General features: G+C 44.1%; 1 protein-coding gene across 1 annotated transcript in view; it reads left to right on the top strand.

Annotated features, from left to right (window-relative positions):
* The window catches only part of TRIM71 (tripartite motif containing 71), a 63789-nt gene extending 55468 nt beyond the window's left edge, over positions 1-8321 (top strand). The window contains exons 3-4 of the mRNA XM_072726346.1: positions 3284-3418; positions 6685-8321. Of these exons, the coding sequence (XP_072582447.1) occupies positions 3284-3418; positions 6685-8136 (1587 nt within the window). The 3' untranslated portion in view covers positions 8137-8321. The remainder of the gene's footprint in view (positions 1-3283; positions 3419-6684) is intronic.
* Positions 8322-23790: the final 15469 nt, after the last annotated feature.

Here is a 23790-nt window from a genome sequence, read left to right as displayed (position 1 = left end):
ACATAGGGCTCTTATGACTCTTAACTTAAGGAATGATCCTAACCCTGCACACTTGGGGATCCCTCAAATCACAGTAAGGGCTTTGTACCCCTTCTACCTGATTAAAAAATGCAAGAAACCCTTCTTGTCGCAGAACAGGAATTCCAGACCCAACGACCTGCTAGGGACCTGGCAGGAAACACGAGGGAGCAGGCCTGGCTAGGAGACTGGAGGGAGAGAGGTAAATAGACAGACATTTGCTGTGTAGACCCTCTTGCTACACAAGGGGGTGGTCACTGTACCCTCCTGCCTGTTCTTGCCCTGCAGGAATGTAGGCCTGTTGCTTTGATTTCTTCTGGTATTTACAGAGAAGCAGTTCATTCAATATATAATATAGCATCAATATAAATAGAAAGCATTTGCCGCCTGTGTTTTCCATTGAGTAATCTAAGAAATACGTGGACGAAGTCTTGGTTGCCTTGGTCATGTATTGACTTGGACATCAGCTAGTGCTAATTACTACCAGCACATCTGAAGACAGCATGTGTGGGTCACTTCTTCTATGCTCTCCATTATAACCGACCCTTTCACACGTGGTGCTGGGCTGCAGCACTTCAAACCACATATCCGGAAGTTGGGAAAGGGGACTTCCTTCTTCGTTTGGCTTCCTGTTCTTAGCAGCAGCATTTTTTTTCACCCCAGCAGCAGAGATTAGTTCCAGTTTGCAGCTTCAGCCGCTTCCAGAATGAGCTGGGCATGGACCCCTAGTCTCTACTTGTAACCCCTCCTCTCTTCTCTGTGTCCTCCTGGCCCAAGGGTGGTTGCTGTTCATGGCAGGCACTGTCCGTCTTTCATCTTGCGAGTGCCCTTTGCCCTGGCAGTTTTCCACTTCCTGTTCAACCACATTTTTCTACGTTAAATCCTCTCTGTGTATATGTCTAATGAGATTTTTCCCGTTTTCTAAATCAATCCTGACTGCCTGAGACATTTGAAATCTGCCAAGTCTATTAGGATAGGTGCTTAGATTCATCCACTGATTGATCAGATTTTTTTTTTTTTATCTTTGGGTAATTTGGTATTTCCATCTGCTTCAGTTTGTTGGCTACTATTTCCTAGGGCTGATAAATTACTATAATCTGGTGACTTAATAGGAATTTATTCTCATATAATTTAGTGTATTAAAAGTCCAAAGCAAGCTTTCAGCAGGGCTGTGCTCTCTGAAGGCTGTAGGGAAGAATCTTTCTGTGCCTTTTCCAGCAATCCTTGGTTTTCCTTGGCTTGTTAGCTACATCAGTCCTAATTTCTGCCTCCATCTTCCCTTCACATGCCTGTCTCCATGTGACCTTACGTGATTTTTAGTCATTGGATTTAGGACTTGCACTATCTGGTATGACCTGCTCTTGACTAGTCAGCCTGAATTTGGGGGAGCCCGTGTTTAAAACAATATAGTTAACAACTGCTTTGATAAATGTTTATGGCTGTAGAAGTGAGCAAGTGTAAAATATATAGAGATTATTTCTGCTACAGCAGTGGCTAAGTATCATGAACTATATATACCTAACCCTGTGTCCCCCCCCCCCCCCCCCCAATAGTTGGATGTGTAATGACACTTGGGGTTGGGTAGTAAAGGTGAACAGAAACATGGGAAGGTGTCCTTCATTGCCAGTTTCAGGAAGTGGCATCTAAGCTGGGATTAGAATTTCGGGTGAATTTGGAAGAGAAGGCATTCCAGCCCATGGATAGTCTATGAGCCTTCCAGATCAGTCCATGCAACACCTGTATTCACAGGGATGGGGCAGAGAATATCATAAGCACTTAGCTATGGCAACCATGGGTGATGAGGGGGCACCTGCGATGTGGATGTGACTTTTGTACCATTGGCGTGTCCTCTACACTGAGAGAATTAAGGGGGTGAGGAGCCTCCCAGTTGTAAGTGGCTAAACAAGTCATAGCCATATTCATATACAAATAAGGCTGCCAGTGTATTGTCTGATTCCATTTCTGTGAAATACCCAGAATAGAAACCATTATGATTGCAATGGAGGAGAGGGAGGGGAGATGGAGAAGGCCTGCCTAATGGGTATGGAAGCTTCCTTTCAGTGATGGAAGTTTTTGGGAGCTGGGTGGAATGTGCTAAATGTCAGTAACTGTACATTTTAGTTCTATGTATTTTATCACAAGCAAAATGGGTCAGGAAGTGTGAGTAGGCCTAGGTACATGACTGTACCTGTATGACAGGAGCTAGGTTGGGTCTTCCATCTATTATCCTATCTTCTCCCATTGGCCAAGATTGCAGAAGTCCTGGCACTTGCCTGAGGTCTTGCAGATAAAAGGATGTGGAGGTAGGGTTTGAAGCCTGATTCCTAGGAGGACTGGACAGCCTCAGTTGTAGATGTGCTCCACATGCTGGAAAACCTTAGTCCAGGGCACACTTGGTGGTGGTCACCCGTGAGCAATTCTTGATCTCAAACCAGGTTTCAAACCCTTTGTGCTTCTCTAGGCACCTCCTGGTTTGGAGCATATACCCTAAGACCTGTTGCACCACCAGCAGTTTGGAATCCCTGATTTAATACCTCAGTATATCAAAGAAATCCTTGTGGCTTTTCAAGACACATCATCTAATATTAATGACAACACTGGGCCTTCTGTCTTGATTAATTTTTTATGAACAAGAATACTTCTGATTAAACTGGCTGATTTACCTAGGGCTGGTGGTAAAGGGTAGGGTGTGTGGTGGTGCGTAGAGAGTCTGGCAAGCTGACCACAGGGCACGTGTGGTTTCTTTGGCGGCTCAGACAGTATCCCCAGTGTTGCTTGGGGCAGGTGCTGGCTGGAAAGAGCTGAGTTGGTAATGACTTGACAGGAACATGGTGGCTAACTGCTGGCCTGCAGCTGTTCTGCACCTTGACATGAGCGCTGTGCCAGCCTGCGGGGGTTTCCCAGGCCACAAGTAAGGCCAGAAAAGTCTGTGGGAAGTGGCTCGTGTGCTGGGAGTGGTACATTTCACATTGATCCCAACTACACTGGTTTCACTGTGTCAGAGCAGCTCTTAATAGTCCTGACATTCACTGTGTAGGTGCCGTTTCCCATACAAAGAAACACAGCACTTGCCAGCAACTCCTTCAGTTACATGTCCAACAGATGCCATTCTCTCCCTATGTGCCCGCTTTCTTTCCAAGGAAGTGGATCAAGTGGTCTAGGGGCTCAGGGTGTTAGTTTTTTGGATTTGAAACAAGTAGACTTAAATGTTTTGCATGAGGAGTGGAAGTCCTTCTAATGGCATGAGCTTGTTCTTGATTTTCAGCTGAGCATCGAGCAGGCCCAGACTGTGGCGGAGCAGGTGGAGATGAAGGCAAAGGTGGTACAATCGGAGGTCAAAGCTGTGACTGCAAGGCACAAGAAAGCCCTGGAGGAGCGGGAGTGTGAGCTGCTATGGAAGGTAACAGGAGCTTGCCCACCCCCACCTGGGCCTCTTGGTCTAGCCAGCACTTTTTCAGTGAACTGGAGCTAATACTAATTAGCTGGATTCTAATGTCTAACTTTAGAACACTTGGAGATTTTACATGTAAAGCTGGTTGGCAGCAGGTGCAGGGATCCCTATAACATTGTGGATGCCATCTGAGCACTACAGCCACAAGAACCCTTCTCAGAAGTAGTCAGGTACCCAGGACTGGAAGAAACCTCAGATTTTATGTTGCACACACTCAAGGAAACACGAGAGCATGATTGAGACTGTTGTTATGAAAGCAGGCTGCTAGGAAGTATCCTTATTTTGGGTGTCCTGCCTTATTTTGCACTTTCTGATCCCTTGAAAAACAGCTTCCCACTTGAGAGGGCAGCAAGTGAGCACCCTTTCTTCTGGTGTGGCAGGAAAGAGTGCCTAGTGCGCTGGTTTGCTGTACATGTAAAAATCAGCTGGTAGGTGGGCTTTCCCCACCCAAGTCCTTATCCCAACATTTTCTTCTCTGATCTTCCCATCCCCCCCTCCTCAGAAAGAGGGGAGGGGAGCATGTGCCTATGAAGGGACCAGTGTATCAAGTGAATTCAGCTATATAATTACATTCTCTTAATGCATAAGACTTTATACATAGCTGACTTAAAGGGTGCACTTAAGTGTGTGAATGCTCGTTTTAATCCTCTAAACTATGTGAAGGTAGAGGTGGGATCTCAGTTTCGGGAAGGCTATGTTGGGTTTTTCATTGCATTTTTCCATTTAGTTAGCTCATAAATAATTGCTTTCTGCCTCTGCTGACCTCAAGAAATATGCTCAGTTGCCTTTTGACAAGAAGAGAAGAATCCTTGCGTAGAAAGTCTTAGGATTTAATTCAGCACTAATTTTAGGCAGGCACCTTTGTGGACATGGCATGGCATGACTTCCAGACATTCACATGCCCCCGTGGTCTGCCAGGCTCATGCCACCCACGAATGTTACTTATAACTGAAAGAGGCCCACTTCATGCAACCTGAGAGCTCTCTGGTGCACTCTGCCACAAACTTGCTCTTCTGGATTTGCTGATGAAAAGGCCTTTGTGCATAGGAGTTCCTGCAGATCTCACCTTAGGTACCCTCCCTCCTGTGAGGCTGACTCCTGTCCTCTCCCAAAGGCACTTCTCTTTCAGAAGGCTTGGAAAGCAAGTTTTTAGTCTTGGAGAAGCAAATTTAGAAGAGTTGGTCTCTTTGTGTAATATACTTTTGTTTTTACTTTATTTCCAAAAACTCATTCTCAGATATCCTCTAAAATAAGCTTACTCCTTCTGAACACCTGAGTCCCATTTGTCTTTAATTTTTATTATGGTACCTTAGCTCAAAACCTATGGGAGTCCCACTCTGTTTTACTGACTTTTCTGCCCCCGCAGCAAAGCTTTCCTGCCTGTTTCTGCCCTGCCACCTCCTTGTTACACATCTTATTTTCTTGCATTCCCCATTACTTGAAGACACTTGAGTGCCAGGTGAAACAACATTTTGTGTATCTAGATGGACTTCTTCATGCTTGTGGCTTACAGGTTTCTAGTGGAGTTGGCTCCCTAGTGGGACTCGCTGCAACCACCTGGCTGAGGAATCCAAACCAAAGCCCAGAGGTTTGGCCCAATGCAAAACCAAAGGACAAAGCTTCTCTTTGATCTGTCCCCACATGGGCCCCTCTGCGCACATGGGTCCTGCTTCTAGAGTGGACAGAAAAGCATGGATGGGTCAAAACTCACATCATCACCCCCCTTCCCAGGGGAAAAGTCTAACTGAAACCCAGGCCTCCCCAACAGTGGGGCCTTATTCTGAAATAGACTTTCTGTAGCATTCTGACTAGTAGAACTCTCAGAAGTCCTGGTTCTCTCTACAAAATGACACAAATCAGCTGGGTGACTCATTTATCCTCTTCACAGGAAAACTCACTTAGAATTGAAGGACTTGTACAGTTTTAATACTTAAGAATGGAGAAGTGGCTCTGTTTCATTGGTCAGACAAAATCCCACATTTCTAAGAGCAGTGTGGTTTGAGAACCTCAGAAACAGGAATTATCTTAGCAGGTCACAATTTATGTTTATATATTACAGCAATTTAAATATTGAGAGCCCCTCTGGAAATTATACAAGCCAATGGTTTCCAAAGACTTACTATATCCATATTTGGGGACTGAGGCTTAGGCTCCCTGTGAAGACAGAAGGACAGAGAAGATGAAGATGGGATGTGTGGCAGGGTGGAGAGGTACAGGTTGTAACCTTGAATTAGGATCTCAACAAATCCCTTCGCTCTCTCCACGCACTGTCTTTTCTCTCTCCCCCCTCCCCACATCTCTCTCTCTGTCTCTCTCTGTCTCTCTTTGTCTCTGTCTTGGTGGGGGCTCAAGGTAGGGGTGGTGGAGCAAAGGAGAATAGGAAGAGATGGCAGGCTCTGTAGTCGTGCTGAGAATTCAGCCCTTGGGCGGGACGCAAGACTGGCCTGTGCTCTCGTCCATGGGCAAGTCCTGCTGGTGAGGGCAAGGACCATATTCTGTACTGGTCATTTTGTGCCTTCAGTGCCTGGCACAAGAGCAGGTGCTCTAAACAGCAGGTGCTGAGGAGGTGCTCATTCTTAGCTTTTCTATTTTGTTTCTAAGTGAAAGGAATGGTAAAAGGGGTACATAGATCCTTCACTCAGATTTGCTGATTATTTGCATTTTGCCCCCTTTTCATCCTTCTCTCTGTGTCTACTCTTGTATGTGATGTGATTCAGGGGAGAGTAAGGTGACGTGTTGGAGACCGGATGCCTCTTTAGCCCTCAACACTTCTGTGTTTATTTGCTCTCAGCAAGGGTATTCTTTTCCATCATCACAGTTCCTCAAAAGCAGGAAATCCAATCTTGATTCCATGCTGGTGTCTGATCCCTCTGTGCCTGGTCACTGTGCACCAGCACTGTCCATCAGTGTCCCCCCAGTCTACGGTCCTGCTCTGCAAATACTGGTTCTTTTAGCAGTCACCTCTTGTATTAGGTGTAGTTCCTCAGGCTCCCATTGCCCTTGGATTTTTGCCATTTTGAAGAGCACGGAATAGTTGTTTCTGGAGCCCTAGCCTCCACCTTTTCAGCATGGGTCTAAGGGCAACTTCCTGTGATCCATGATAGATGGTGTAGTGGCGTTTTTTGTTTTGTTTTGTTTTGTTTTGTTTTTGTTTTGTTTTGTTTTGTTTTGTTTTGTTTTGCTGGCTTCAAAGCCTCTGTCTTCTCTCCCTACAGGTAGAGAAGATCCGCCAGGTGAAAGCCAAGTCCCTCTACCTGCAGGTGGAAAAGCTACGGCAAAGCCTAAACAAGCTTGAGAGCACCATCAGTGCTGTCCAGCAGGTCCTGGAGGAAGGGCGGGCGCTGGATGTCCTGCTGGCCCGGGACCGCATGCTGGCCCAGGTGCAGGAGCTGAAGACCGTGCGTAGCTTCCTGCAGCCCCAAGAGGATGACCGCGTCATGTTTACGCCCCCCGACCAGGCACTGTACCTAGCCATCAAGTCCTTTGGCTTCGTCAGCAGCGGGGCCTTTGCACCGCTCACCAAGGCCACAGGTGATGGCCTCAAGCGAGCCCTCCAGGGGAAGGTGGCCTCCTTCACTGTTATTGGCTATGACCACGATGGGGAGCCTCGTCTCTCAGGAGGTGACCTGATGTCAGCAGTGGTCCTGGGCCCTGATGGCAACCTGTTTGGTGCCGAGGTGAGCGATCAGCAGAATGGGACTTACGTGGTCAGCTACCGGCCGCAGTTGGAGGGTGAGCACCTGGTGTCGGTCACCATGTGCAACCAGCACATCGAGAACAGCCCCTTCAAGGTGGTGGTCAAGTCGGGTCGCAGTTATGTGGGCATCGGGCTCCCGGGCCTGAGTTTCGGCAGCGAGGGCGACAGTGACGGCAAGCTCTGCCGGCCCTGGGGCGTGAGTGTGGACAAGGAAGGCTATATTGTAGTGGCCGACCGCAGCAACAACCGCATCCAAGTGTTCAAGCCATGTGGCACCTTCCACCACAAATTCGGCACCCTGGGCTCCCGGCCTGGGCAATTCGACCGGCCAGCCGGCGTGGCCTGCGACACCTCCCGCAGGATCGTGGTGGCCGACAAGGACAATCATCGCATCCAAGTCTTCACGTTCGAGGGCCAGTTCCTGCTCAAGTTTGGTGAGAAAGGAACCAAAAATGGGCAGTTCAACTACCCTTGGGATGTGGCGGTGAACTCTGAGGGCAAGATCCTGGTCTCTGACACCCGTAACCACCGGATCCAGCTTTTTGGGCCTGACGGTGTCTTCCTGAATAAGTATGGCTTCGAGGGAGCACTCTGGAAGCACTTTGACTCCCCCCGGGGTGTGGCCTTCAACCATGAGGGCCACTTGGTGGTCACCGACTTCAACAACCACCGGCTCCTGGTCATCCACCCTGATTGCCAGTCTGCGCGCTTCCTGGGCTCTGAGGGCACTGGCAACGGGCAGTTCCTGCGCCCACAGGGTGTGGCCGTGGACCAGGAGGGGCGCATCATTGTGGCCGATTCCAGGAACCACCGGGTGCAGATGTTCGAGTCAAATGGCAGCTTCCTGTGCAAGTTTGGCACCCAGGGCAGTGGCTTTGGGCAGATGGACCGGCCCTCTGGCATCGCTGTCACCCCCGATGGCATGATCGTGGTGGTGGACTTTGGCAACAATCGGATCCTCATTTTCTAATCACGTTCTCTAGGCTTCTGTGTTTGGGGCGTGCGTGTGTGCATGCATCTCTCTCTCTCTCTCCCCCACCCTCTCTCCCTTCCTCCCCCCCTCCCCCCCCTTTTGAATTTCAAAGAAGAAACAGTCTCAGGGAAATTTCTTTTTTTCTTTTGTTTAAAGAGAACAAGAAGAGTACAACATTGCTTGAGTCCTACCTCATCTTTATTTTTTTACAGATGAATGTACTTATCTTTTCTGCAGGGACTGAGCCTGTGACGTGATAATTTCTATCTACCTCATAAATCTTTACATTTCCTTCTCCAGCAGGCCCTCTGCCCTCCTCCCCACCCGCACTCTGGAGTTCACGGTCCCCTCAGACCCTTTGTGGGGCGTGATATGCACAAGCCTGGCGTCTCTGGCTGGGGGGGGGGCACTGGATGTGTGGCATGGGTTTTGTTCTGTAGATTGAGCCAAGGAAACATGAAAGAACTACTAAGTAAAAAAAGAAAAAAAAAGAAAAACTATAAAATGTGGAAAAATAAGATTTAAAATGCTGAATGATAGAGTATTTGTGTTCTGGAGAATACTGTTTATTGGATTAGATTGTGTTGTTATCTTGATCTTTTTAGGAAATCTCCCCCCCCCCCCTTTTTTAATGCTGCCACAGAGAACTTTTTTGTGTTCTCCTTTAATACCTCAGTGTGTTTATCATCCTGTTCAGCATCTTTTCTTATTCTTAGAAGATGTGGATGTGGCTGTGGCTTGCTAGCCAAGAAAAGCAGACTATTGATGTTTTAGGGTATGTAATCTTTGCTTCTTTTAAGGATGGTGTGTGTGTGTGTGTGTGTGTGTGTGTGTGTGTGTATGCGCGTGCGCGTGTGTGTGTACTGAGCCATCTTACACCAAAATAGTAAAGCTGAAGATTATACACCACCACCCAAAGGGACTTTTCTTTTCACACTTTGGTTTCTAAAAAATAGATGTAGCTTAGGATTTTTGATTAAAAGTATTCTCAAAAGTTAAGTATTCTTAGTTTGTCATTGGTTATAAAGTTCAGTGGAAGGAAGAATAAAACCAACCTCATTCTCAAAAAGAGGGTGTCAGACTTGCCTGGCCTGTGGACTTGAGTGAGGGCGGGCACGCATGTGCCGAGGTAATCTGCAGAGAGCATGAGAAAGACACTGGCTACCCTCAAAATCTGCAGGAGGGCAGAGGTCAGTCCCCGACCCCAGCTTGAATGTTATTCTGTTAATGCTAGGTATTTCTTTTTCTCAGAAGAGTAGGCAAAGAAATGAACTTTTACTTTAAAAGCACAATTTTTTTCCTGCTTTGGAAGTTCAGGGAAAATAGAATTTTTGAAAGTGATAATAAGAACAGCCCATCCCTGCACACTCTCCGCTCGGGTCACTTTTACAGAGTAGTCTGCTACTCTGCTCCGAGCCAAGCAGTAGGACCTCATGGTTAATGTGAGCTTTTTCCCCCCAAATGCCTTTGAATGTAAAAGATTTGTAAACCAAATTGCCCCAACCCCAAATGTAGGATGTATACCTCTGTTTCGGTACCAAAGAATGAAAATTAAAGCCAGGCTCTCGCTGCAGAACTGGGCTGGCATCTGTCACTTTACAGGGTTGGTTTGTAGTGAGCTGGACTTGGGTACAAAGCCTTGTGCTTCTGGGCATTATCTGTCTTACAGGCAGAAAGTAGGTATAGCTGATACCTTGATTGTGAGAAGCTATATAGGTCCCTGCACTCCCCCAGATAACTGAGTAAGAACCAGATTCCAGAGTAGCACTCCTCCGGAGAGAGGTGCTCAATGATCACGGCTTCTAGGGAAACCTCTTGTTGAAACAAAGACAGGACACATCAGTTTCTGTTTCTGTATTTAAGAGAAATACCCCTTGCAATAGAGATGTTTAGTCTTAAGTGAACAGAATAAAGTAACACACGGAGGAATTTGTTTTTGTCATCCCAGAAGAAAAGGAGATGATGGGGGCCGTGTAGCAAGTCAATCAAATTTGTTCTCCCGTCCAGCCCTTGAAGGATGGGAGGTACCCTGTGTCTTCCCCTTTGCTTTATTTCTGAATGACCAAAATGGGAAAAACTCATTTCGTAATGGAGAACCGCATGCAATTAACGATCAAAAAATTGGAAAGTAGTGAAGTTGCTGCCTCCACCTGCTGTGTTCCAGGGCGAGAAGGAGGCAGGAAATCTTGTTTTGTAGAACCACTCTTTCTTGTATTGAAGCATTTAAGATTGAATCCTTCCCCCACTCTTATTCAGTTGCCTTGTATTTGCCTCTAGGTTCTAAGTTCTTTGGTGAACAGTTTGTGTAATTAACCACTTTTTAGTTTGGAAATGACTTGGTGCTGACCCTCCTCTTCGCCCCACTCCCCCACCCCCCCACCCCATCCCCCAGCAAACCACCCTGGAAACACCAAAGACAACTGGTTTTAAATACTACAAAATTTTATTGATGTGAAACTTGGAAATTCTCAAAAATGTTCTCAGCAACCTGAGATGACTTACTTCAGATAGTCACTACCTTTGATTCTCCCGCCTTCCCAGTGTCCCCCTATGTGGGGGCATCGTGGGACCTGAGTGAGAAATTTTCCTGGTGAATAGCGGTAATGTAAAATTGTGTAGGTAACATTTGTCTGTGGATTTGGTTGTAAAGCCAGAGATTCCACATGTGACTGAAATGATCAGGTCTTAATAGACAAGTTTGCGGGCTCTAAGCTGGAAGGTCCTCCCCCGATAGGAGTGTGTAGGTGCAGGAAGCTGCCTCTTTCCCCTCAGTGCTGGTACGTCTCCTCCCCTTTCTGCACCCAAACTGCCATTTGACAAACATGGTCACACTCTTGAGAAGCTTTTGTTTTTAAAACATTAGGTACCTCTGGCTGCCCATGGTTGACTCCTGACCCACATGGATTGGTGCGAAGCACTTTGGAGTGTGTTTATTGTACCATGTGGAATGCTCCAAATCAAAGAAAGATGGGGAAAGCCAACATTTGGAAGTCTGGTGTGAGTGGGGTTTTCAACTGGATATCTCCTGCCTGTTAGGAGGTGATGCTAGGGTAGGTAGGAATTGGGTCGAGGAAGGGAGTCTTGAACACGGTGAAAAGACAAGGTTGTAGGTGCTGCAAGGGGGGAGTATAAACTTTTTGTCAAGTAAATGAGGTATTCAGACAAAGTCCCCATGCATGTCTGGTCTGGTCAGGTGGCAGGGTGGCGTTGGGTGTATGAGGTCAGTTTATGTTTGGAGATGCCAATTGGATTTGGATTTGTAAGTTTGGGTATGAGATGACTAAAGGAGATCTAAATAACACGCAGATAAAAACCACTTTTGGTTAACGTTTCAAAAGTGCTGGTTTTTTTGTTTGTTTGTTTGTTTGGTAAATCACTACTCTGCAAATTTGGTCCCAAGAAGTAATGCTGTCTCAGAAACCTGTGCTTTATGTTGGCTGGCAGGTGGCACATGAGTTGAGTTGGCTGGAGCCCAGTGGCCCAGGCAATACCCAAGTGCACTAACTCTTTGATTGATAGATGCCCTTTTAAGTCTAACTTATTTGGGGGAAACACCTACAGGGGTACCATAAACAGAATCTAAATTGTGTGTTGGGCCAAAAAAGTTGCCAGATTTAAGGCACTTTGTGATGGAGCTGTAAGAGAATGTCTTGAGATTGGCTCAGTGTGTTTTATTCTAGTTAAGCCAAAGCTTAATAATTGAGGAGGGAAGTCTTTTTAGGCTTGAAGGAGCAGAATACTGTTTGTATATGTGTTGGCTTCCTCTTTTGGAAGATTCTACAATTGCTGTGTTCTGGTAGATAGCGGAAGATATGCCAAAGTTATAGGCTTGTTTTTCTGTTTAAAAACAAAAATCCAGTGGTGCCAAAAAGTATTTAGGGTATTTATTTAAAAACGTCACTCATTGATTATCCCAACAGTCTGGGGCTGTATAAAAGTCAAACTCCTGTACTTCGTCGCATGTGATGACACCCTAGAGCCAGGACTTCCTGGGGCTTTAGCTCTCTGGCTTCCTGCAGGCCAGGGGCACAGGACACACATAGCATTCCACACCACACCACTTGCTTTTGTTTAGTTTCTACCTCACTTTTGGCGAAAGTCATCTACCTCATGTTAGCATCTAATGGGTCTCTGAAAAGCATAGTATTAATCCACGGGGTGTGGCATGGGTGGGGGAGTGGGAAGCTACCTCTAGAAGAAAATGCTTTTTATAAATGCAGAACTGTTCTCTCAGGAGAAACATTTGATTGACCTTGAAAAAGATACTTTGAAACCAAATATTCCTGTACTCAGGCAAATGTAGTCCTAAATCCCAAGGATTCTTTAACCAAACTGACCTTTCCACCCCACTAGGAATTATGCACACCTTTACCTTGTTGTTCAGTATTATAAAACTACTGGTTCATCTGACCTATTTGAGGACTTTACCTGCAAAGAAAGACCTTTAGGTCTCTTTTTCCTCTTCAAGAGAAAAATATTTTATCTGTATTTTGAATGCCTGCAAATTTACCCTTTTCAGAGCAATTCTGAGGGTCTAGTTTTTGGAAACATCAAATATTTGAAGGGAATAAGAATCCTTTAGACTTTGATTGTATCTGTACCTTTTCCCGGACCCAGCAGGATGTTCATCACCATGACATTGCAACAGTCACTACCTTACTGAGCAGTGACTGGTGAAGTGTGTGTTGCTCTTTTGTTTTGTGTGTTTTTTTTTTTCTACCAAAGGTAACATGTTGACGGGTTGTTCTTTACTTTTTTTTTGTTTTTCTTAATTAAATACTTGATGAAGTTGAAGCACATTACCATGATATACTGTATTGCCTCTCTTATTCCCCTGGTTCTTTTTTGTTTTGGTTGGACGAGAGGGGTCCTAAGACCACTGTAATGATTGCAGATTGGGTTTAAAATGTCATGGTGAAGCAGTACCTCAGTGATGTCTATTTTTAAAACTGATCTTACGGGTTAACAAGCCAGCCTGGTGGGATGTTTTCCATCCATCATTTAACCAGTAATGGTTCTAAAAGTTTTGTGTATCCACATGGTCTTAGACCTCCTTTTAATGATTGTATTAACTTACAAGCTCAGGTAGTATTTTTCTTAAGGCTCTGTCTTGGAGCACACTGACTGAATGTTAACGTGTGTAGCAAAGTGTTTACTTTCTTTAACCAGCTCTGGAATAGTTCTTTATGTTTCTAGCAGTCTGTGTAGTTTTTCTTCAGAGGAAGATTTTTCACATTTCTGGGGTGTTCTTGTTTTTAGGGTGGTAAGGTTTCTTTCCTTTTTTACCCCCATTCTTTTCCCCTAAAATCAATGCAGGTGAGAGGGTGGGTTGTGGGTAAGGGATGTTATTTTTAAGTAGCATGTTAGTTATAATTGGGTGGGTGGGAGGGTAGTTTATTTTTTTTTTTAAATGAATCTTGCTTAATACTGTCCATTAGCTGTCATGCCCAGTCAGCAAAATAATTTTTAAGTGTAGAACACGACTTGTTTTTGTTTTGTGGGAAAGGTAAATGCAGAATTGGAGAGATTAACATGGGCATGTTGCCAGATGTTAGAATGACTAAGTTAAGCCTTTAAAAAAAATTTTTTTTTAATTGGTCCAAGGCAGACCTGATGTAAGGAGTAAGGAATATGCACCACCAGAGTAACTGTCCGGGCCACAGAAGCTCCTGCAAGCTCATCTGGGGGTGCTGACTGCCTTTTGACACTTTTTAAAAATGGGCATTGCAGTGGTGGTGCAGACCCCATCAGTTAGTGAAGAATGGGGAAGCAAAGACTTTCCCCCACATCTTTAAAGTGGGTTTTTGTTTGAAAGTGGGTTTTTCCACCCTCTGAATTTTTACTTTTAAATCTTATATGTTATCCTGCAGGCTGTGCAGGCATGACAGGCAATGAGCAGGTGAAGAACCAATGGGAAAGTGTTTGAAAACTCGTGTGTTAGCTAACAAGGCTTCTGAATGTATCACTGTGGTCCACAGAGAAGGCTGGAGAAGGTAGCAAGGAGATGCTGTATCAGCTACTGCAGCCTTAAAACAAAGTTGGTGTCTCTTTGGACTTTAAAATTGTTCCTATGCAGCTTATTTTATTTTTGTTTAATCAAATAAACAAGAGGGTTTTTCCATGGAAATCTGTGTCTGTGTGATCCTTTTTAATCTAGAATAAAAGAGGTTTGTGTGTATTGTGCTCCGGGGAAAGGCAATCTGTGAGGAGGATGGTCCAGAGGTTGTATTCCAGTGGATGTGCCTATTGGGTCCATGCAAGGTTTCTCAAAAAGTGGTTGCTACTAGCATTTCTTACTGGAAGACATCATTTGTCATTTTTCATTGGAGCCAAGTGTCCCCCAACCTTCCTCACCCTGTGTCTGTGTCTCAAACAGCATCAGTTGGATCTTTGGACAGAGGTGAGCAGTGCCCCGGCTTCCATAGCTTTCCTCCTGTCCCATGTCCCTTTCCTGCTGTGATGAGCCTTCACAGGGATTCTAACGGGGGTAAGTAGTACCCTCCAGTACAGAAACCACCTTGTTTAAGTGCCAACCAGCAGCAGCACCCAGCATAGGGAACCTAATGTGCTTTCCTTCACTAGATCCTGTGTTGGCAGTGAGCATTTAAAGTGTTTTTTGTTTTGTTTGCCACATTGATACCTTCAGTTTTGAAATCGTGACACATTGTGAGCAACAGTTTCCTGAAGACTCAAGCTGGGAGTGAGCCCAGTACTTGTTGTTTTCCATTTCCAGGTCCCTCATATCCTTCCCCCTTACCTTTAACTGAACACCGTGGGAGACACTCTCAAATGTAAAAAGCTGGATGGTTGCACTTTTTTTTTAACAAAAAGGGAAGGAATCTTAATCCTCTGAAAGACCCAGGAAAGACCTGCTAAAAAGATGAGGAAGGACCTATTTCTGAGGGAAGTGGCAGAGCAGGAAAGCTCTGGAACAAATCAAGACCTCATCTTTAGGCATGCACCCTACCTAGTGCCTTCAGTCTCTTCCAGTGAATGAGGCGAGCTTGGAAAGACCCAAACCTCTTGAGGGTAACTGCCTTCCTGTGCAGCTGGCCATTAGGCCAGCCCTTCCGGAAAGTGAACAGCCAGCTATCACATCGGAACCCACATACGCTACCGATGAGATTGTAAGGTGGTAAAAATACTTTGGGACCCATCTGGCAGATTGTCTCAAAGTGTTGAGCAGGACTCGGCAATGCCACTCCTAGGTGTATATTTGAGAGAATCAAAGACTTGTCCACACAGAAACCAGTATGTGAATGTTTATGGTAACAAAAGAGCCAAAAAGTGGAAGCAAGCCAAATGGGACCTGATGACTGCATAAACAAAATGTATATCCTCCCGGTGGAATATTATTCAGCCATACAAAGAGATGAAGTACTGATATTGCGTGGATGAACCAGGAAGATGTGAGAGTAGCCAACCAGGCATGATTTCATCTACATGACATAACCAAAGTAGGCCAATAGACAAAGCACATCACTAGTTGCTGGGCGCTGGGAGTTTGTGGGTGAATGGCAGTGACTGCTATGGGTTTGTTTTTTTAAGACCCTATTTTTTTCTTTAAAGATTTTTATTTATTCATGAGAGAGGGAGGGGCAAAGGGAGAAGCAAGCTCTCCTTGGAGCAGGGAGCCTGATGGAACCAGATGTGGGGCTAGACCCCAGGACCTGAGATCACCACCTGAGCCAAAGGCAAATACTTAACCAACTGAACCACCCCAGGCTCTCAAGACACGTTTTTTTTGTTTGTTTGTTTTTTAAGATTTCATGTAGGTAATCTCTCCTGCCAATGTGGGCCTCCAACTTAGAACCCTGAGATCAAGAGTTGTGTGCTCCACCCTCTGAGCCAGCCAGGTACCCTTGTAAAACATTCTTTTTTAAAAGATTTTATTTGAGGGAGGGAGAAAGATTACAAGTGGGGGCTGAGGAGGGGCAGAGGGAAGGAACAGGCAGTCTTCCCATTGAACTCAGGGCTGATCCAGGACCCAAGCCCATGTGGATGTGAGAAGCTCAACCGACTGCCCTAATGCCCCTGTAAAACATTTTTTATTTGAGAGGAAGGTATAGAGATCGCCTCCCCCTGCTCACATAGATAGCCTTCCCACATTACCAGCATCCTCCTGGGGTTTTCTTGGGGGATGATGGAAATATTCTGGAATTAGATAATGGTGATGGTTTTATAACTAGGTAAGTTTTATGATATGTGAATATGAGAAGGTACAGGCAACAGGTAAAAAAAACAATCAGTACATCTGACTACATTGAAAACTTAGGTTAAATGAAAGGTGCTGATTGCCTTTTCTGGCCTCCTTGTGACAATAGTTCTTCCCAATGGGGTGTGAGCAGTGGTGATATGGTGCCACTTCCTAGCCAAGCTGTTTCATTGCAGAGCTCTGGCCCCTCCCACAGCCACAGACAATATTCTAATGGAAGATGGCCAGAATCTGGGATGAGGCTGTCATAGGCAGCACACCCAGCCAACCAGGATGTATATATGGTCATGGTCAAATGCATACAGTTTTTTTTTTAATAGATTTTATTTATTCATGAAAGTCCCAGAGAGAGAGAGAGAGAGAGAGAGAGAGAGGCAGGCTCTTGATCAGCCAGGAGCCCTATGCAGGACTCAATTCCAGGACCCAGGATCACATCTGAGCCAAAGACAGATGCTCAACCACTGAACCACCCAGGTGCCCTATTTTTCTTTTTTTTTTTTTTTTAATGTCGAAAAAATGTGTCCAATGAACAATACTAAAAAAAATAAAAACAAAACTATAGGGGTAAGTTACAACTAACAAAGAATTGATATCCAAAATAAAGACCTGCAAAAAACAACAAAAAGCAAAGTAAGACCTACAAATTGTTAAGGAAACAACCTGATTTTTATTTTTTACCTTTTTAATGTGTTTATGTATGTGTTTATAGTATTGAAGGGTTGCATCCTCTTCTGACTGAGCCAACCAGGTGCCCCAACATAACCTAATTTTTTAAAGCAGGTAAAGGATGTGCTTTCATAATTTACAGGGCTTACCTACACTAGAAGTCAGAAATACAAACTAAAGCAACAATAAGATAATTTCATGCCCATTAACTTGATAAAAACGTAACGGTCTAATTATAGTAAGCGTTGGTGGGAAATAGGAAGCATCCACAGCTAGTGGGAGTGTAAAGAGTGTAGCTGATGAAGCGGATGGGGAGTGGTCGGGGGCAGAGGCGCAGTGGTTTAGTGCTGCCATTGGCCCGGGGTATGATCCTGGAGATCCGGGATCGAGTCCCACGTCGGGGCTCCCTGCATGGAGCCTGCTTCTCCCTCTGCCTGTGTCTCTGCCTCTCTCTGTGTGTCTCTATGAATGAATGAATGAATGAATGAATGAATGAATGAGATCCGGGATCGAGTCCCACGTCGGGGCTCCCTGCATGGAGCCTGCTTCTCCCTCTGCCTGTGTCTCTGCCTCTCTCTGTGTGTCTCTATGAATGAATGAATGAATGAATGAATGAATGAATGAATGAATAAATGAATAAATGAAATATTAAAAAAAAGAGATCCAGTCATTTCACCTTCAAGAATTAACAGCAGGACATACACAGTGACCTTGTTGCCCAGCGTTGGCCACATCAAGGATCTTGTTAGTGGAGGAAGAGAAGAACATATTTCATCTATTCAATGGAAGTCAGAATGAATGTCTGGGAGCTGTGTGGGTATATCTGAGAATCTTAATGTTGAGTGAAAAGAGCAAATTCCTGAATGACTTTATACCATACCTTTTACATAACGTTTGGGAAAAAAAAACTCAATGCTAGATATTTGTTATCAATTTAGTTTTTGTTCAGGGAGGGTGAAGTGGCTTGGTGGGGTGCAGGTGGATTCCTTGTTACAGGGAGTTGTAAAGTTGAAAGCAACCAATCTGGGGACACCTGGGTGGCTCAGTGGTTGAGTGTGTCTTTAGTTCAGGGCATGATCCCAGGGTCCTGGGATTGAGTCCTTTCATCGAGCTCCTGCAGGGAGCCTGTTTCTCTGCCTATGTCTCTGCCTCTTTCTGTGTCTCTTATGAATGAATGAATGGATGAAGAAAAAAAGCAACCAATACCCTTATGGTTACAAAAAATGGAGGATGACCAAGAAGATGAAAATCTTACAACTTCTCTTTTTCCTTTTCTTCCAGTAAAAATTCTAACTTGTTCATAAAATAGGACACTTGAAAGACTGAAAGATAGGAACAAGGATAGAACTTTGCATTTCTAGGAAGAACAGAGTGGTATAAAATTCAAGAAATCTCCTTTCCACAAAAGATCTAAGTGGTGCCCCCACCTCGCCCCTCTACCACCCCTCTCCCTCAGATATGTTGAACATTGGTTTTTGCTTACCTGTGACCACTCTTTCGCCCTATGCGTCTCATGCTAGACTTAGACTTGTTTAAAAAGAGGTTTTATGTTTCCTAGGCTACAAGCGATGCCATTTACCTAATATTTGATGGTAAACCCTGGAGTAGATCAATGTAAGGATATAACCTGGTGGATTATTGAGATGGAATTCAATTTTAAGGGACTAGCACCTTTCATTTTGGGAATATAGATATAATTTACATAAAATGGAGTTAACTGTTTTTGGTACACATTACTGTGAGTTTTGATAAATGTACAGACATGTAACCAGCACCATGATCAAGACGTAGAAAAAGCTCCATCCTGCCCCAAATCCTTGGGCACTTTGTCAATCCCTCCAACAACCTCAACCCAGACAGTCACTGCTCTGAAGTGTTCCCTTGTTGTTTTCTCTCTTCTCTTTCTTTTGTTTGTTTTTCCTCTTTTTCTTCCTCCAGAATTTCACCTGAATAGAATCATTGGAATCAGGACTAGCCGTTTTCAACCAACAGTGGGTCCACCAGAGAAATAATAGTTCAGGCAATGGTGACCTTTAGTTTTTAGATTCTTTCAGGATGAGCCTGTCAAAGTATGAATTTCAAGAAGTGAAATAACTCCCACAATAGAGAGCGTGCCCATGTCCCAGATTTGCTCAGCTCACTAATAAAGGAATGGAAGAATGGTAAAGCCGGTTCAAAAGAGGATGGGCAAGGTGGGAGATGTCGGTCATCTCTATCTGTTTCTACATCTGTCTGTAATATACTAAACACCATGAGTTCATAATGATGGTGAGGATTCTAGTCCAACCCCAAAGGCTTCATGCTAGCTTTTTCCCATTTATAATTTGCAACTCCATTTCTTCACAGGAAGAGAAATCCAGGACCCGTTATCCACAACATATTTACTCATTTGCCCAATCCTAGAATACACTTCCAGTAGTTTCAGAAATGCTAACCCATTTTCTTCTGAAAACAAATTTATTAACAAATATACCATATTTGTGTACTGTTATTTTTATCAATAAGTCTCACAAAATACAGTCTTCCAAGACTTCTTAGGTTCTTTTCTAACCCAAACTCACCAAGGTATTCAGACTATAATACAGTTAGATTCATTTGTTATTTTTTCTCTTCTGAGTTTTCTCCCACATTTGGGTTAAGGGCAATTATTTACTTTTGGTTATGTAAAACATTACCAGGTTCTAAAAGTCAAAGCTATACACAAAGATACATTAAGATGCGTAATTGGGTGGCTCAGTTAGTCATCTGCCTGAGGATCCTGGGATCCCAGGATCGAGTCCTACAGTGGGGAGTCAGCTTTTCCCCCTCTCCCTCTCTCTCTCAATTAATAAAATCTTTTTAAATTGCTTTAAAAAGGACACCTGGGTGGCTCAGTGGTTGAGCATCCACCTATGGCTCAGGTCGTGATCCTGGGGTCCTGGAATAGAATCCTGCATCAGGCTCCCTGCATGGAACCTGCTTCTCCCTCTGTCTCTCTCTGTGTGTCATGAATAAATACCTTTTAAAAAATTGCTAAAAACAAAAGGTAAAGGTACATGGAGAGAAGCCTTACTTTCCCGTCGTGCCCACAATTCCATTCCTACCCTCCCATTCCTTCCACCCTGCCCCACCCACCCCCCTTGTAGGCAATTGCTCTCTTTAGTCTGTGGTTTATCCTTCCTGAAGGTTTTTGGCATGAATGAGAAATACATAAATATTCTTAGATTCCCATCTTTTCTGCACGAAGGGAGCATATTGTACTCTTTTGCACTTTGCTTTTTTCATTGAACAAATGACCAGAAGGGTAGGGCAGCTCATAGAGACTATCCTTATTCTTTTTTACAGCTGTATAATACTCTGCAATGTGGTTCCCATGGTCCCCGCAACCACTCCTAGTGTATAGCGTTTGGGTGGTTTGCAATATTTTGCAGAGAATAACCTGGTGACAGTCGTTGTGCCTTTCTATTGCTTATTGGTAGAGATGTATCTTCAGTGCTAATTCCCAGAAGTGGGGTGGCTGGTAAGTTTCAGTCTTGCACACTATGTGTTTTGTTACTATTCTAGCTGTTCTGTGCTCCTTTCCCGTTCCTTCCTTTCATACTTTCTTTGGTTTGATTAAGGATTTTAAAAATTACTCTTTATTGCCCTATTACTTTTGAAACTATACATTCCTTTTCTTATTCTTGTAGTGACTACTAGTGATAGATCTATAACTTGTGGAGACTGAAGCCTGTACAACTTTCAAGACTCTTTTTATAAAAATATAAACATAAAATTATGAATACAAAATAGGTATAAAAGTGAATTTTTGAATGAGAAAAGAAATCACAACTAATTATAACTTTTTTTAAAAAAGATTTTTTTTAAAAGATTTGATTAATTTATTCATGAGAAACACAGAGAAGAGGCAGAGACACAGGCAGAGGGAGAAGCAGGCTCCATGCAGGGAACCCGATGTGGCACTCGATCCCAGAACCCCAGGATCATGCCCCGAGTCAAAGGCAGATGCTCAACCGCTGAGCCACCCAGGGATCCGCCCCCTTTTTTAAAAGATTTGTAAAGAGATTATTTATTCATGAGAGACACAGAGAGGCAGAGACACAGGCAGAGAGAGAAGCAGGCTCCCTGGAGAGAGCCAGATGTGGGACTCGATCCCAGGACCCTGGGATCAGGCCCTGAGCTGAAGGCAGGTGCTCAACTACTGAGCCACCCAGTTGTCCCTAATAACTTCTAAAATGCTGATGTGGGGGGCAGCCCCGGTGGCTCAGCGGTTTAGTGCCACCTTTAGCCCAGGGTGTGATCCTGGAGACCCAGGATCGAGTCCCACGTTGGGCTCCCCGCATGGAACCTGCTTCTCCCTCTGCCCGTGTCTCTGCCTCTCTCTCTCTCTCTCTCTCTCTCTCTCTCTGTGTGTGTGTATGTCTCTAATAAATAAATAAATTCTTTAAAATGCTGATGGGTACCATAATTATCACAAAATTAAAGGGAAACATTTATTAGTAACTGTCAACACATCTCTATAGCATTTTCCAGCCATATATTTTTGGCCCCAGACTCTTTTAATTGCCTCTTCATAAGGCAACCATATATTAAAATCTCATGTTATTCAGAGGGAAAAGAAAAGTCCTCTGGCATGGTTGATTTAAATTTATTTTTTATTATTGATAATTTAGGAACATTTCAGCTTCATAGCTCATTTTTGTCTGTCTCATCTAACTTGTTCAGTGTGATTGGGGTGGGGAGCAAGGGATTGCCAAGCCTTGAGGGAACACTAGCCCTGATCCTGCTGCACATGGCACACAGTGGCCCAGTGGGTAGTCCATGTCCCCCTGCTTCTGGGATTCCTCTCCTGGCTGCATCCCCACCCATCTTGGATGAGGGGCAGTAACTATGAAGGTAGTCTCTGAGTGGGAAGCAAGGAAGCACTTAGCATAAATCCTTCTTGGGATTAAATACATGGTGTGCTTGCTCAGTGAGACCCACTGTGGGTTGTTTGTTGCTGACCAGACATAGTGATCATACTGGCCAACCGCCTCCCCTGCCCGCAGCTTCACGACCACCACCACGGCGAGGCTGACTCTTCCTGAAGGAGACAGAAGCTATCTAGACCTCATTGGCTTTGCGGTGAAATTGCCTCTGGTCATTGTCCAACAATTTTGGAAAAATTTCACTCGGTATCTTTTTAATTTTTTTAATTGAGCTCTATGCCCAGTGTGGGGCTTGAATTCACATCCCCAAGATCAAAAGTCAAATGCTCTACTGACTGAGCCAGCTAGGTGCCCCAGTCATTATTTTATTAAATATTGCTTCTGCCTCATTATTTCCTCTGTCTCTAAGGAGTCTTATTTAATGTATGCTGGATCTTCTCATGTATCATCTGTATCTCTTACCTTTGCTTCTGCATTTCCATCTTTTGTCTTTCTGAACTTCATTTTTAGATTTTTTTTTAATTTTTATTTATTTATGATAGGCACACAGTGAGAGAGAGAGGCAGAGACATAGGCAGAGGGAGAAGCAGGCTCCATGCACCGGGAGCCCGACGTGGGACTCGATCCCGGGTCTCCAGGATCGCGCCCTGGGCCAAAGGCAGGCGCTAAACCGCTGCGCCACCCAGGGATCCCAATTTTTAGATTTTTTTTAAACCTGTCTTCTAGTTGACGAAATCTCTCTTAAATTCATCTATTGAGTTCTTGATTTTTAGTTTTTATATTTTTCAGTTGTTGAATTTCTGCTATATCGTATTTTTTATTGTGGTACAAAAAACCCCTATAATATTAAACTTACCATCTTGACCATTTTTAAAAAATATTTATTTATTTATTTATTTATTTGAGAGAGAGAGAGTGTGCAAGAGAGTGTAAGCATAGGGAGGGGCAAAGGCAGAGGGAGAAAAATCCTCAAGCTGACTTTGTGCTAAGTGTGGGACCTGACACTGAGCTCAATCCTGAGACCTGAGATCATGAGCTGAGCTGAAATCAAGAGTTGGATGCTTAACAGACAGAGCCCCCCGCCCCACACCCCCCATCATAATGATTTTTAAATGCACAGTTCAGTAATGTTAAGTATGTTCATATTATTGTACAATTGATCTCTAGAACTTTTTCATCTTATAAAACTATATCCATTAGACACTAATTCCTCCTCTCCCCTCCCCCAGCCCTTGGCAACCACCTTTCCACTTTCTGTTTCTATGATTTTGACTACTTAAGACATTTCATATGAGTGAGATCATACAATATTTTTTTTGTATGGAGGCCCACTGTAGCTTATGACAGAATTTCCTTTTTATGGTTGCATAGTATTTTACTCTATGTGTATACCACATTTTCTTTCTTCATTCATCCACTGATGAACTTTTGGATTGCTACCTCTTGGCAATGAGGAATAATGCTGAAAGGAGCATGGATGTGCAAGTATATCTTCGTGATCCTGCTTTGAGTTCTTTGGGTATTTACCCAGGAGTGGTATTGCTGGATCATATAGTAATTCTATTTTTAATTTTTTGAGGGCCTGCTATACTGTTTTCCATAGCAGTTGTACCATTTTACAATCCTGCCAATTGTGTTTTCCTGCTTCCCTTTGCTTTTCTCCTCCTTTTCGTGTTCTATTTTTTTAATAAATTTATTTTTTATTGGTGTTCAATTTGCCAACATATAGAATTCCTTCTTCTATTTTTTAAACTTATTTTGAAGTAATTGTAGATTTACAGAAAACTTGCAAAGATTACATGGAAGGTTCCTGTATACCCTTCACCAAAAGTCTGCTAATGTTATAACATATATATATCAAGC

Source organism: Vulpes vulpes, chromosome 11 (assembly GCF_048418805.1).
Source record: "Vulpes vulpes isolate BD-2025 chromosome 11, VulVul3, whole genome shotgun sequence".
Classification (NCBI taxonomy): domain Eukaryota; kingdom Metazoa; phylum Chordata; class Mammalia; order Carnivora; family Canidae; genus Vulpes; species Vulpes vulpes.
This window is presented reverse-complemented; position numbering and strand designations above follow the sequence as displayed.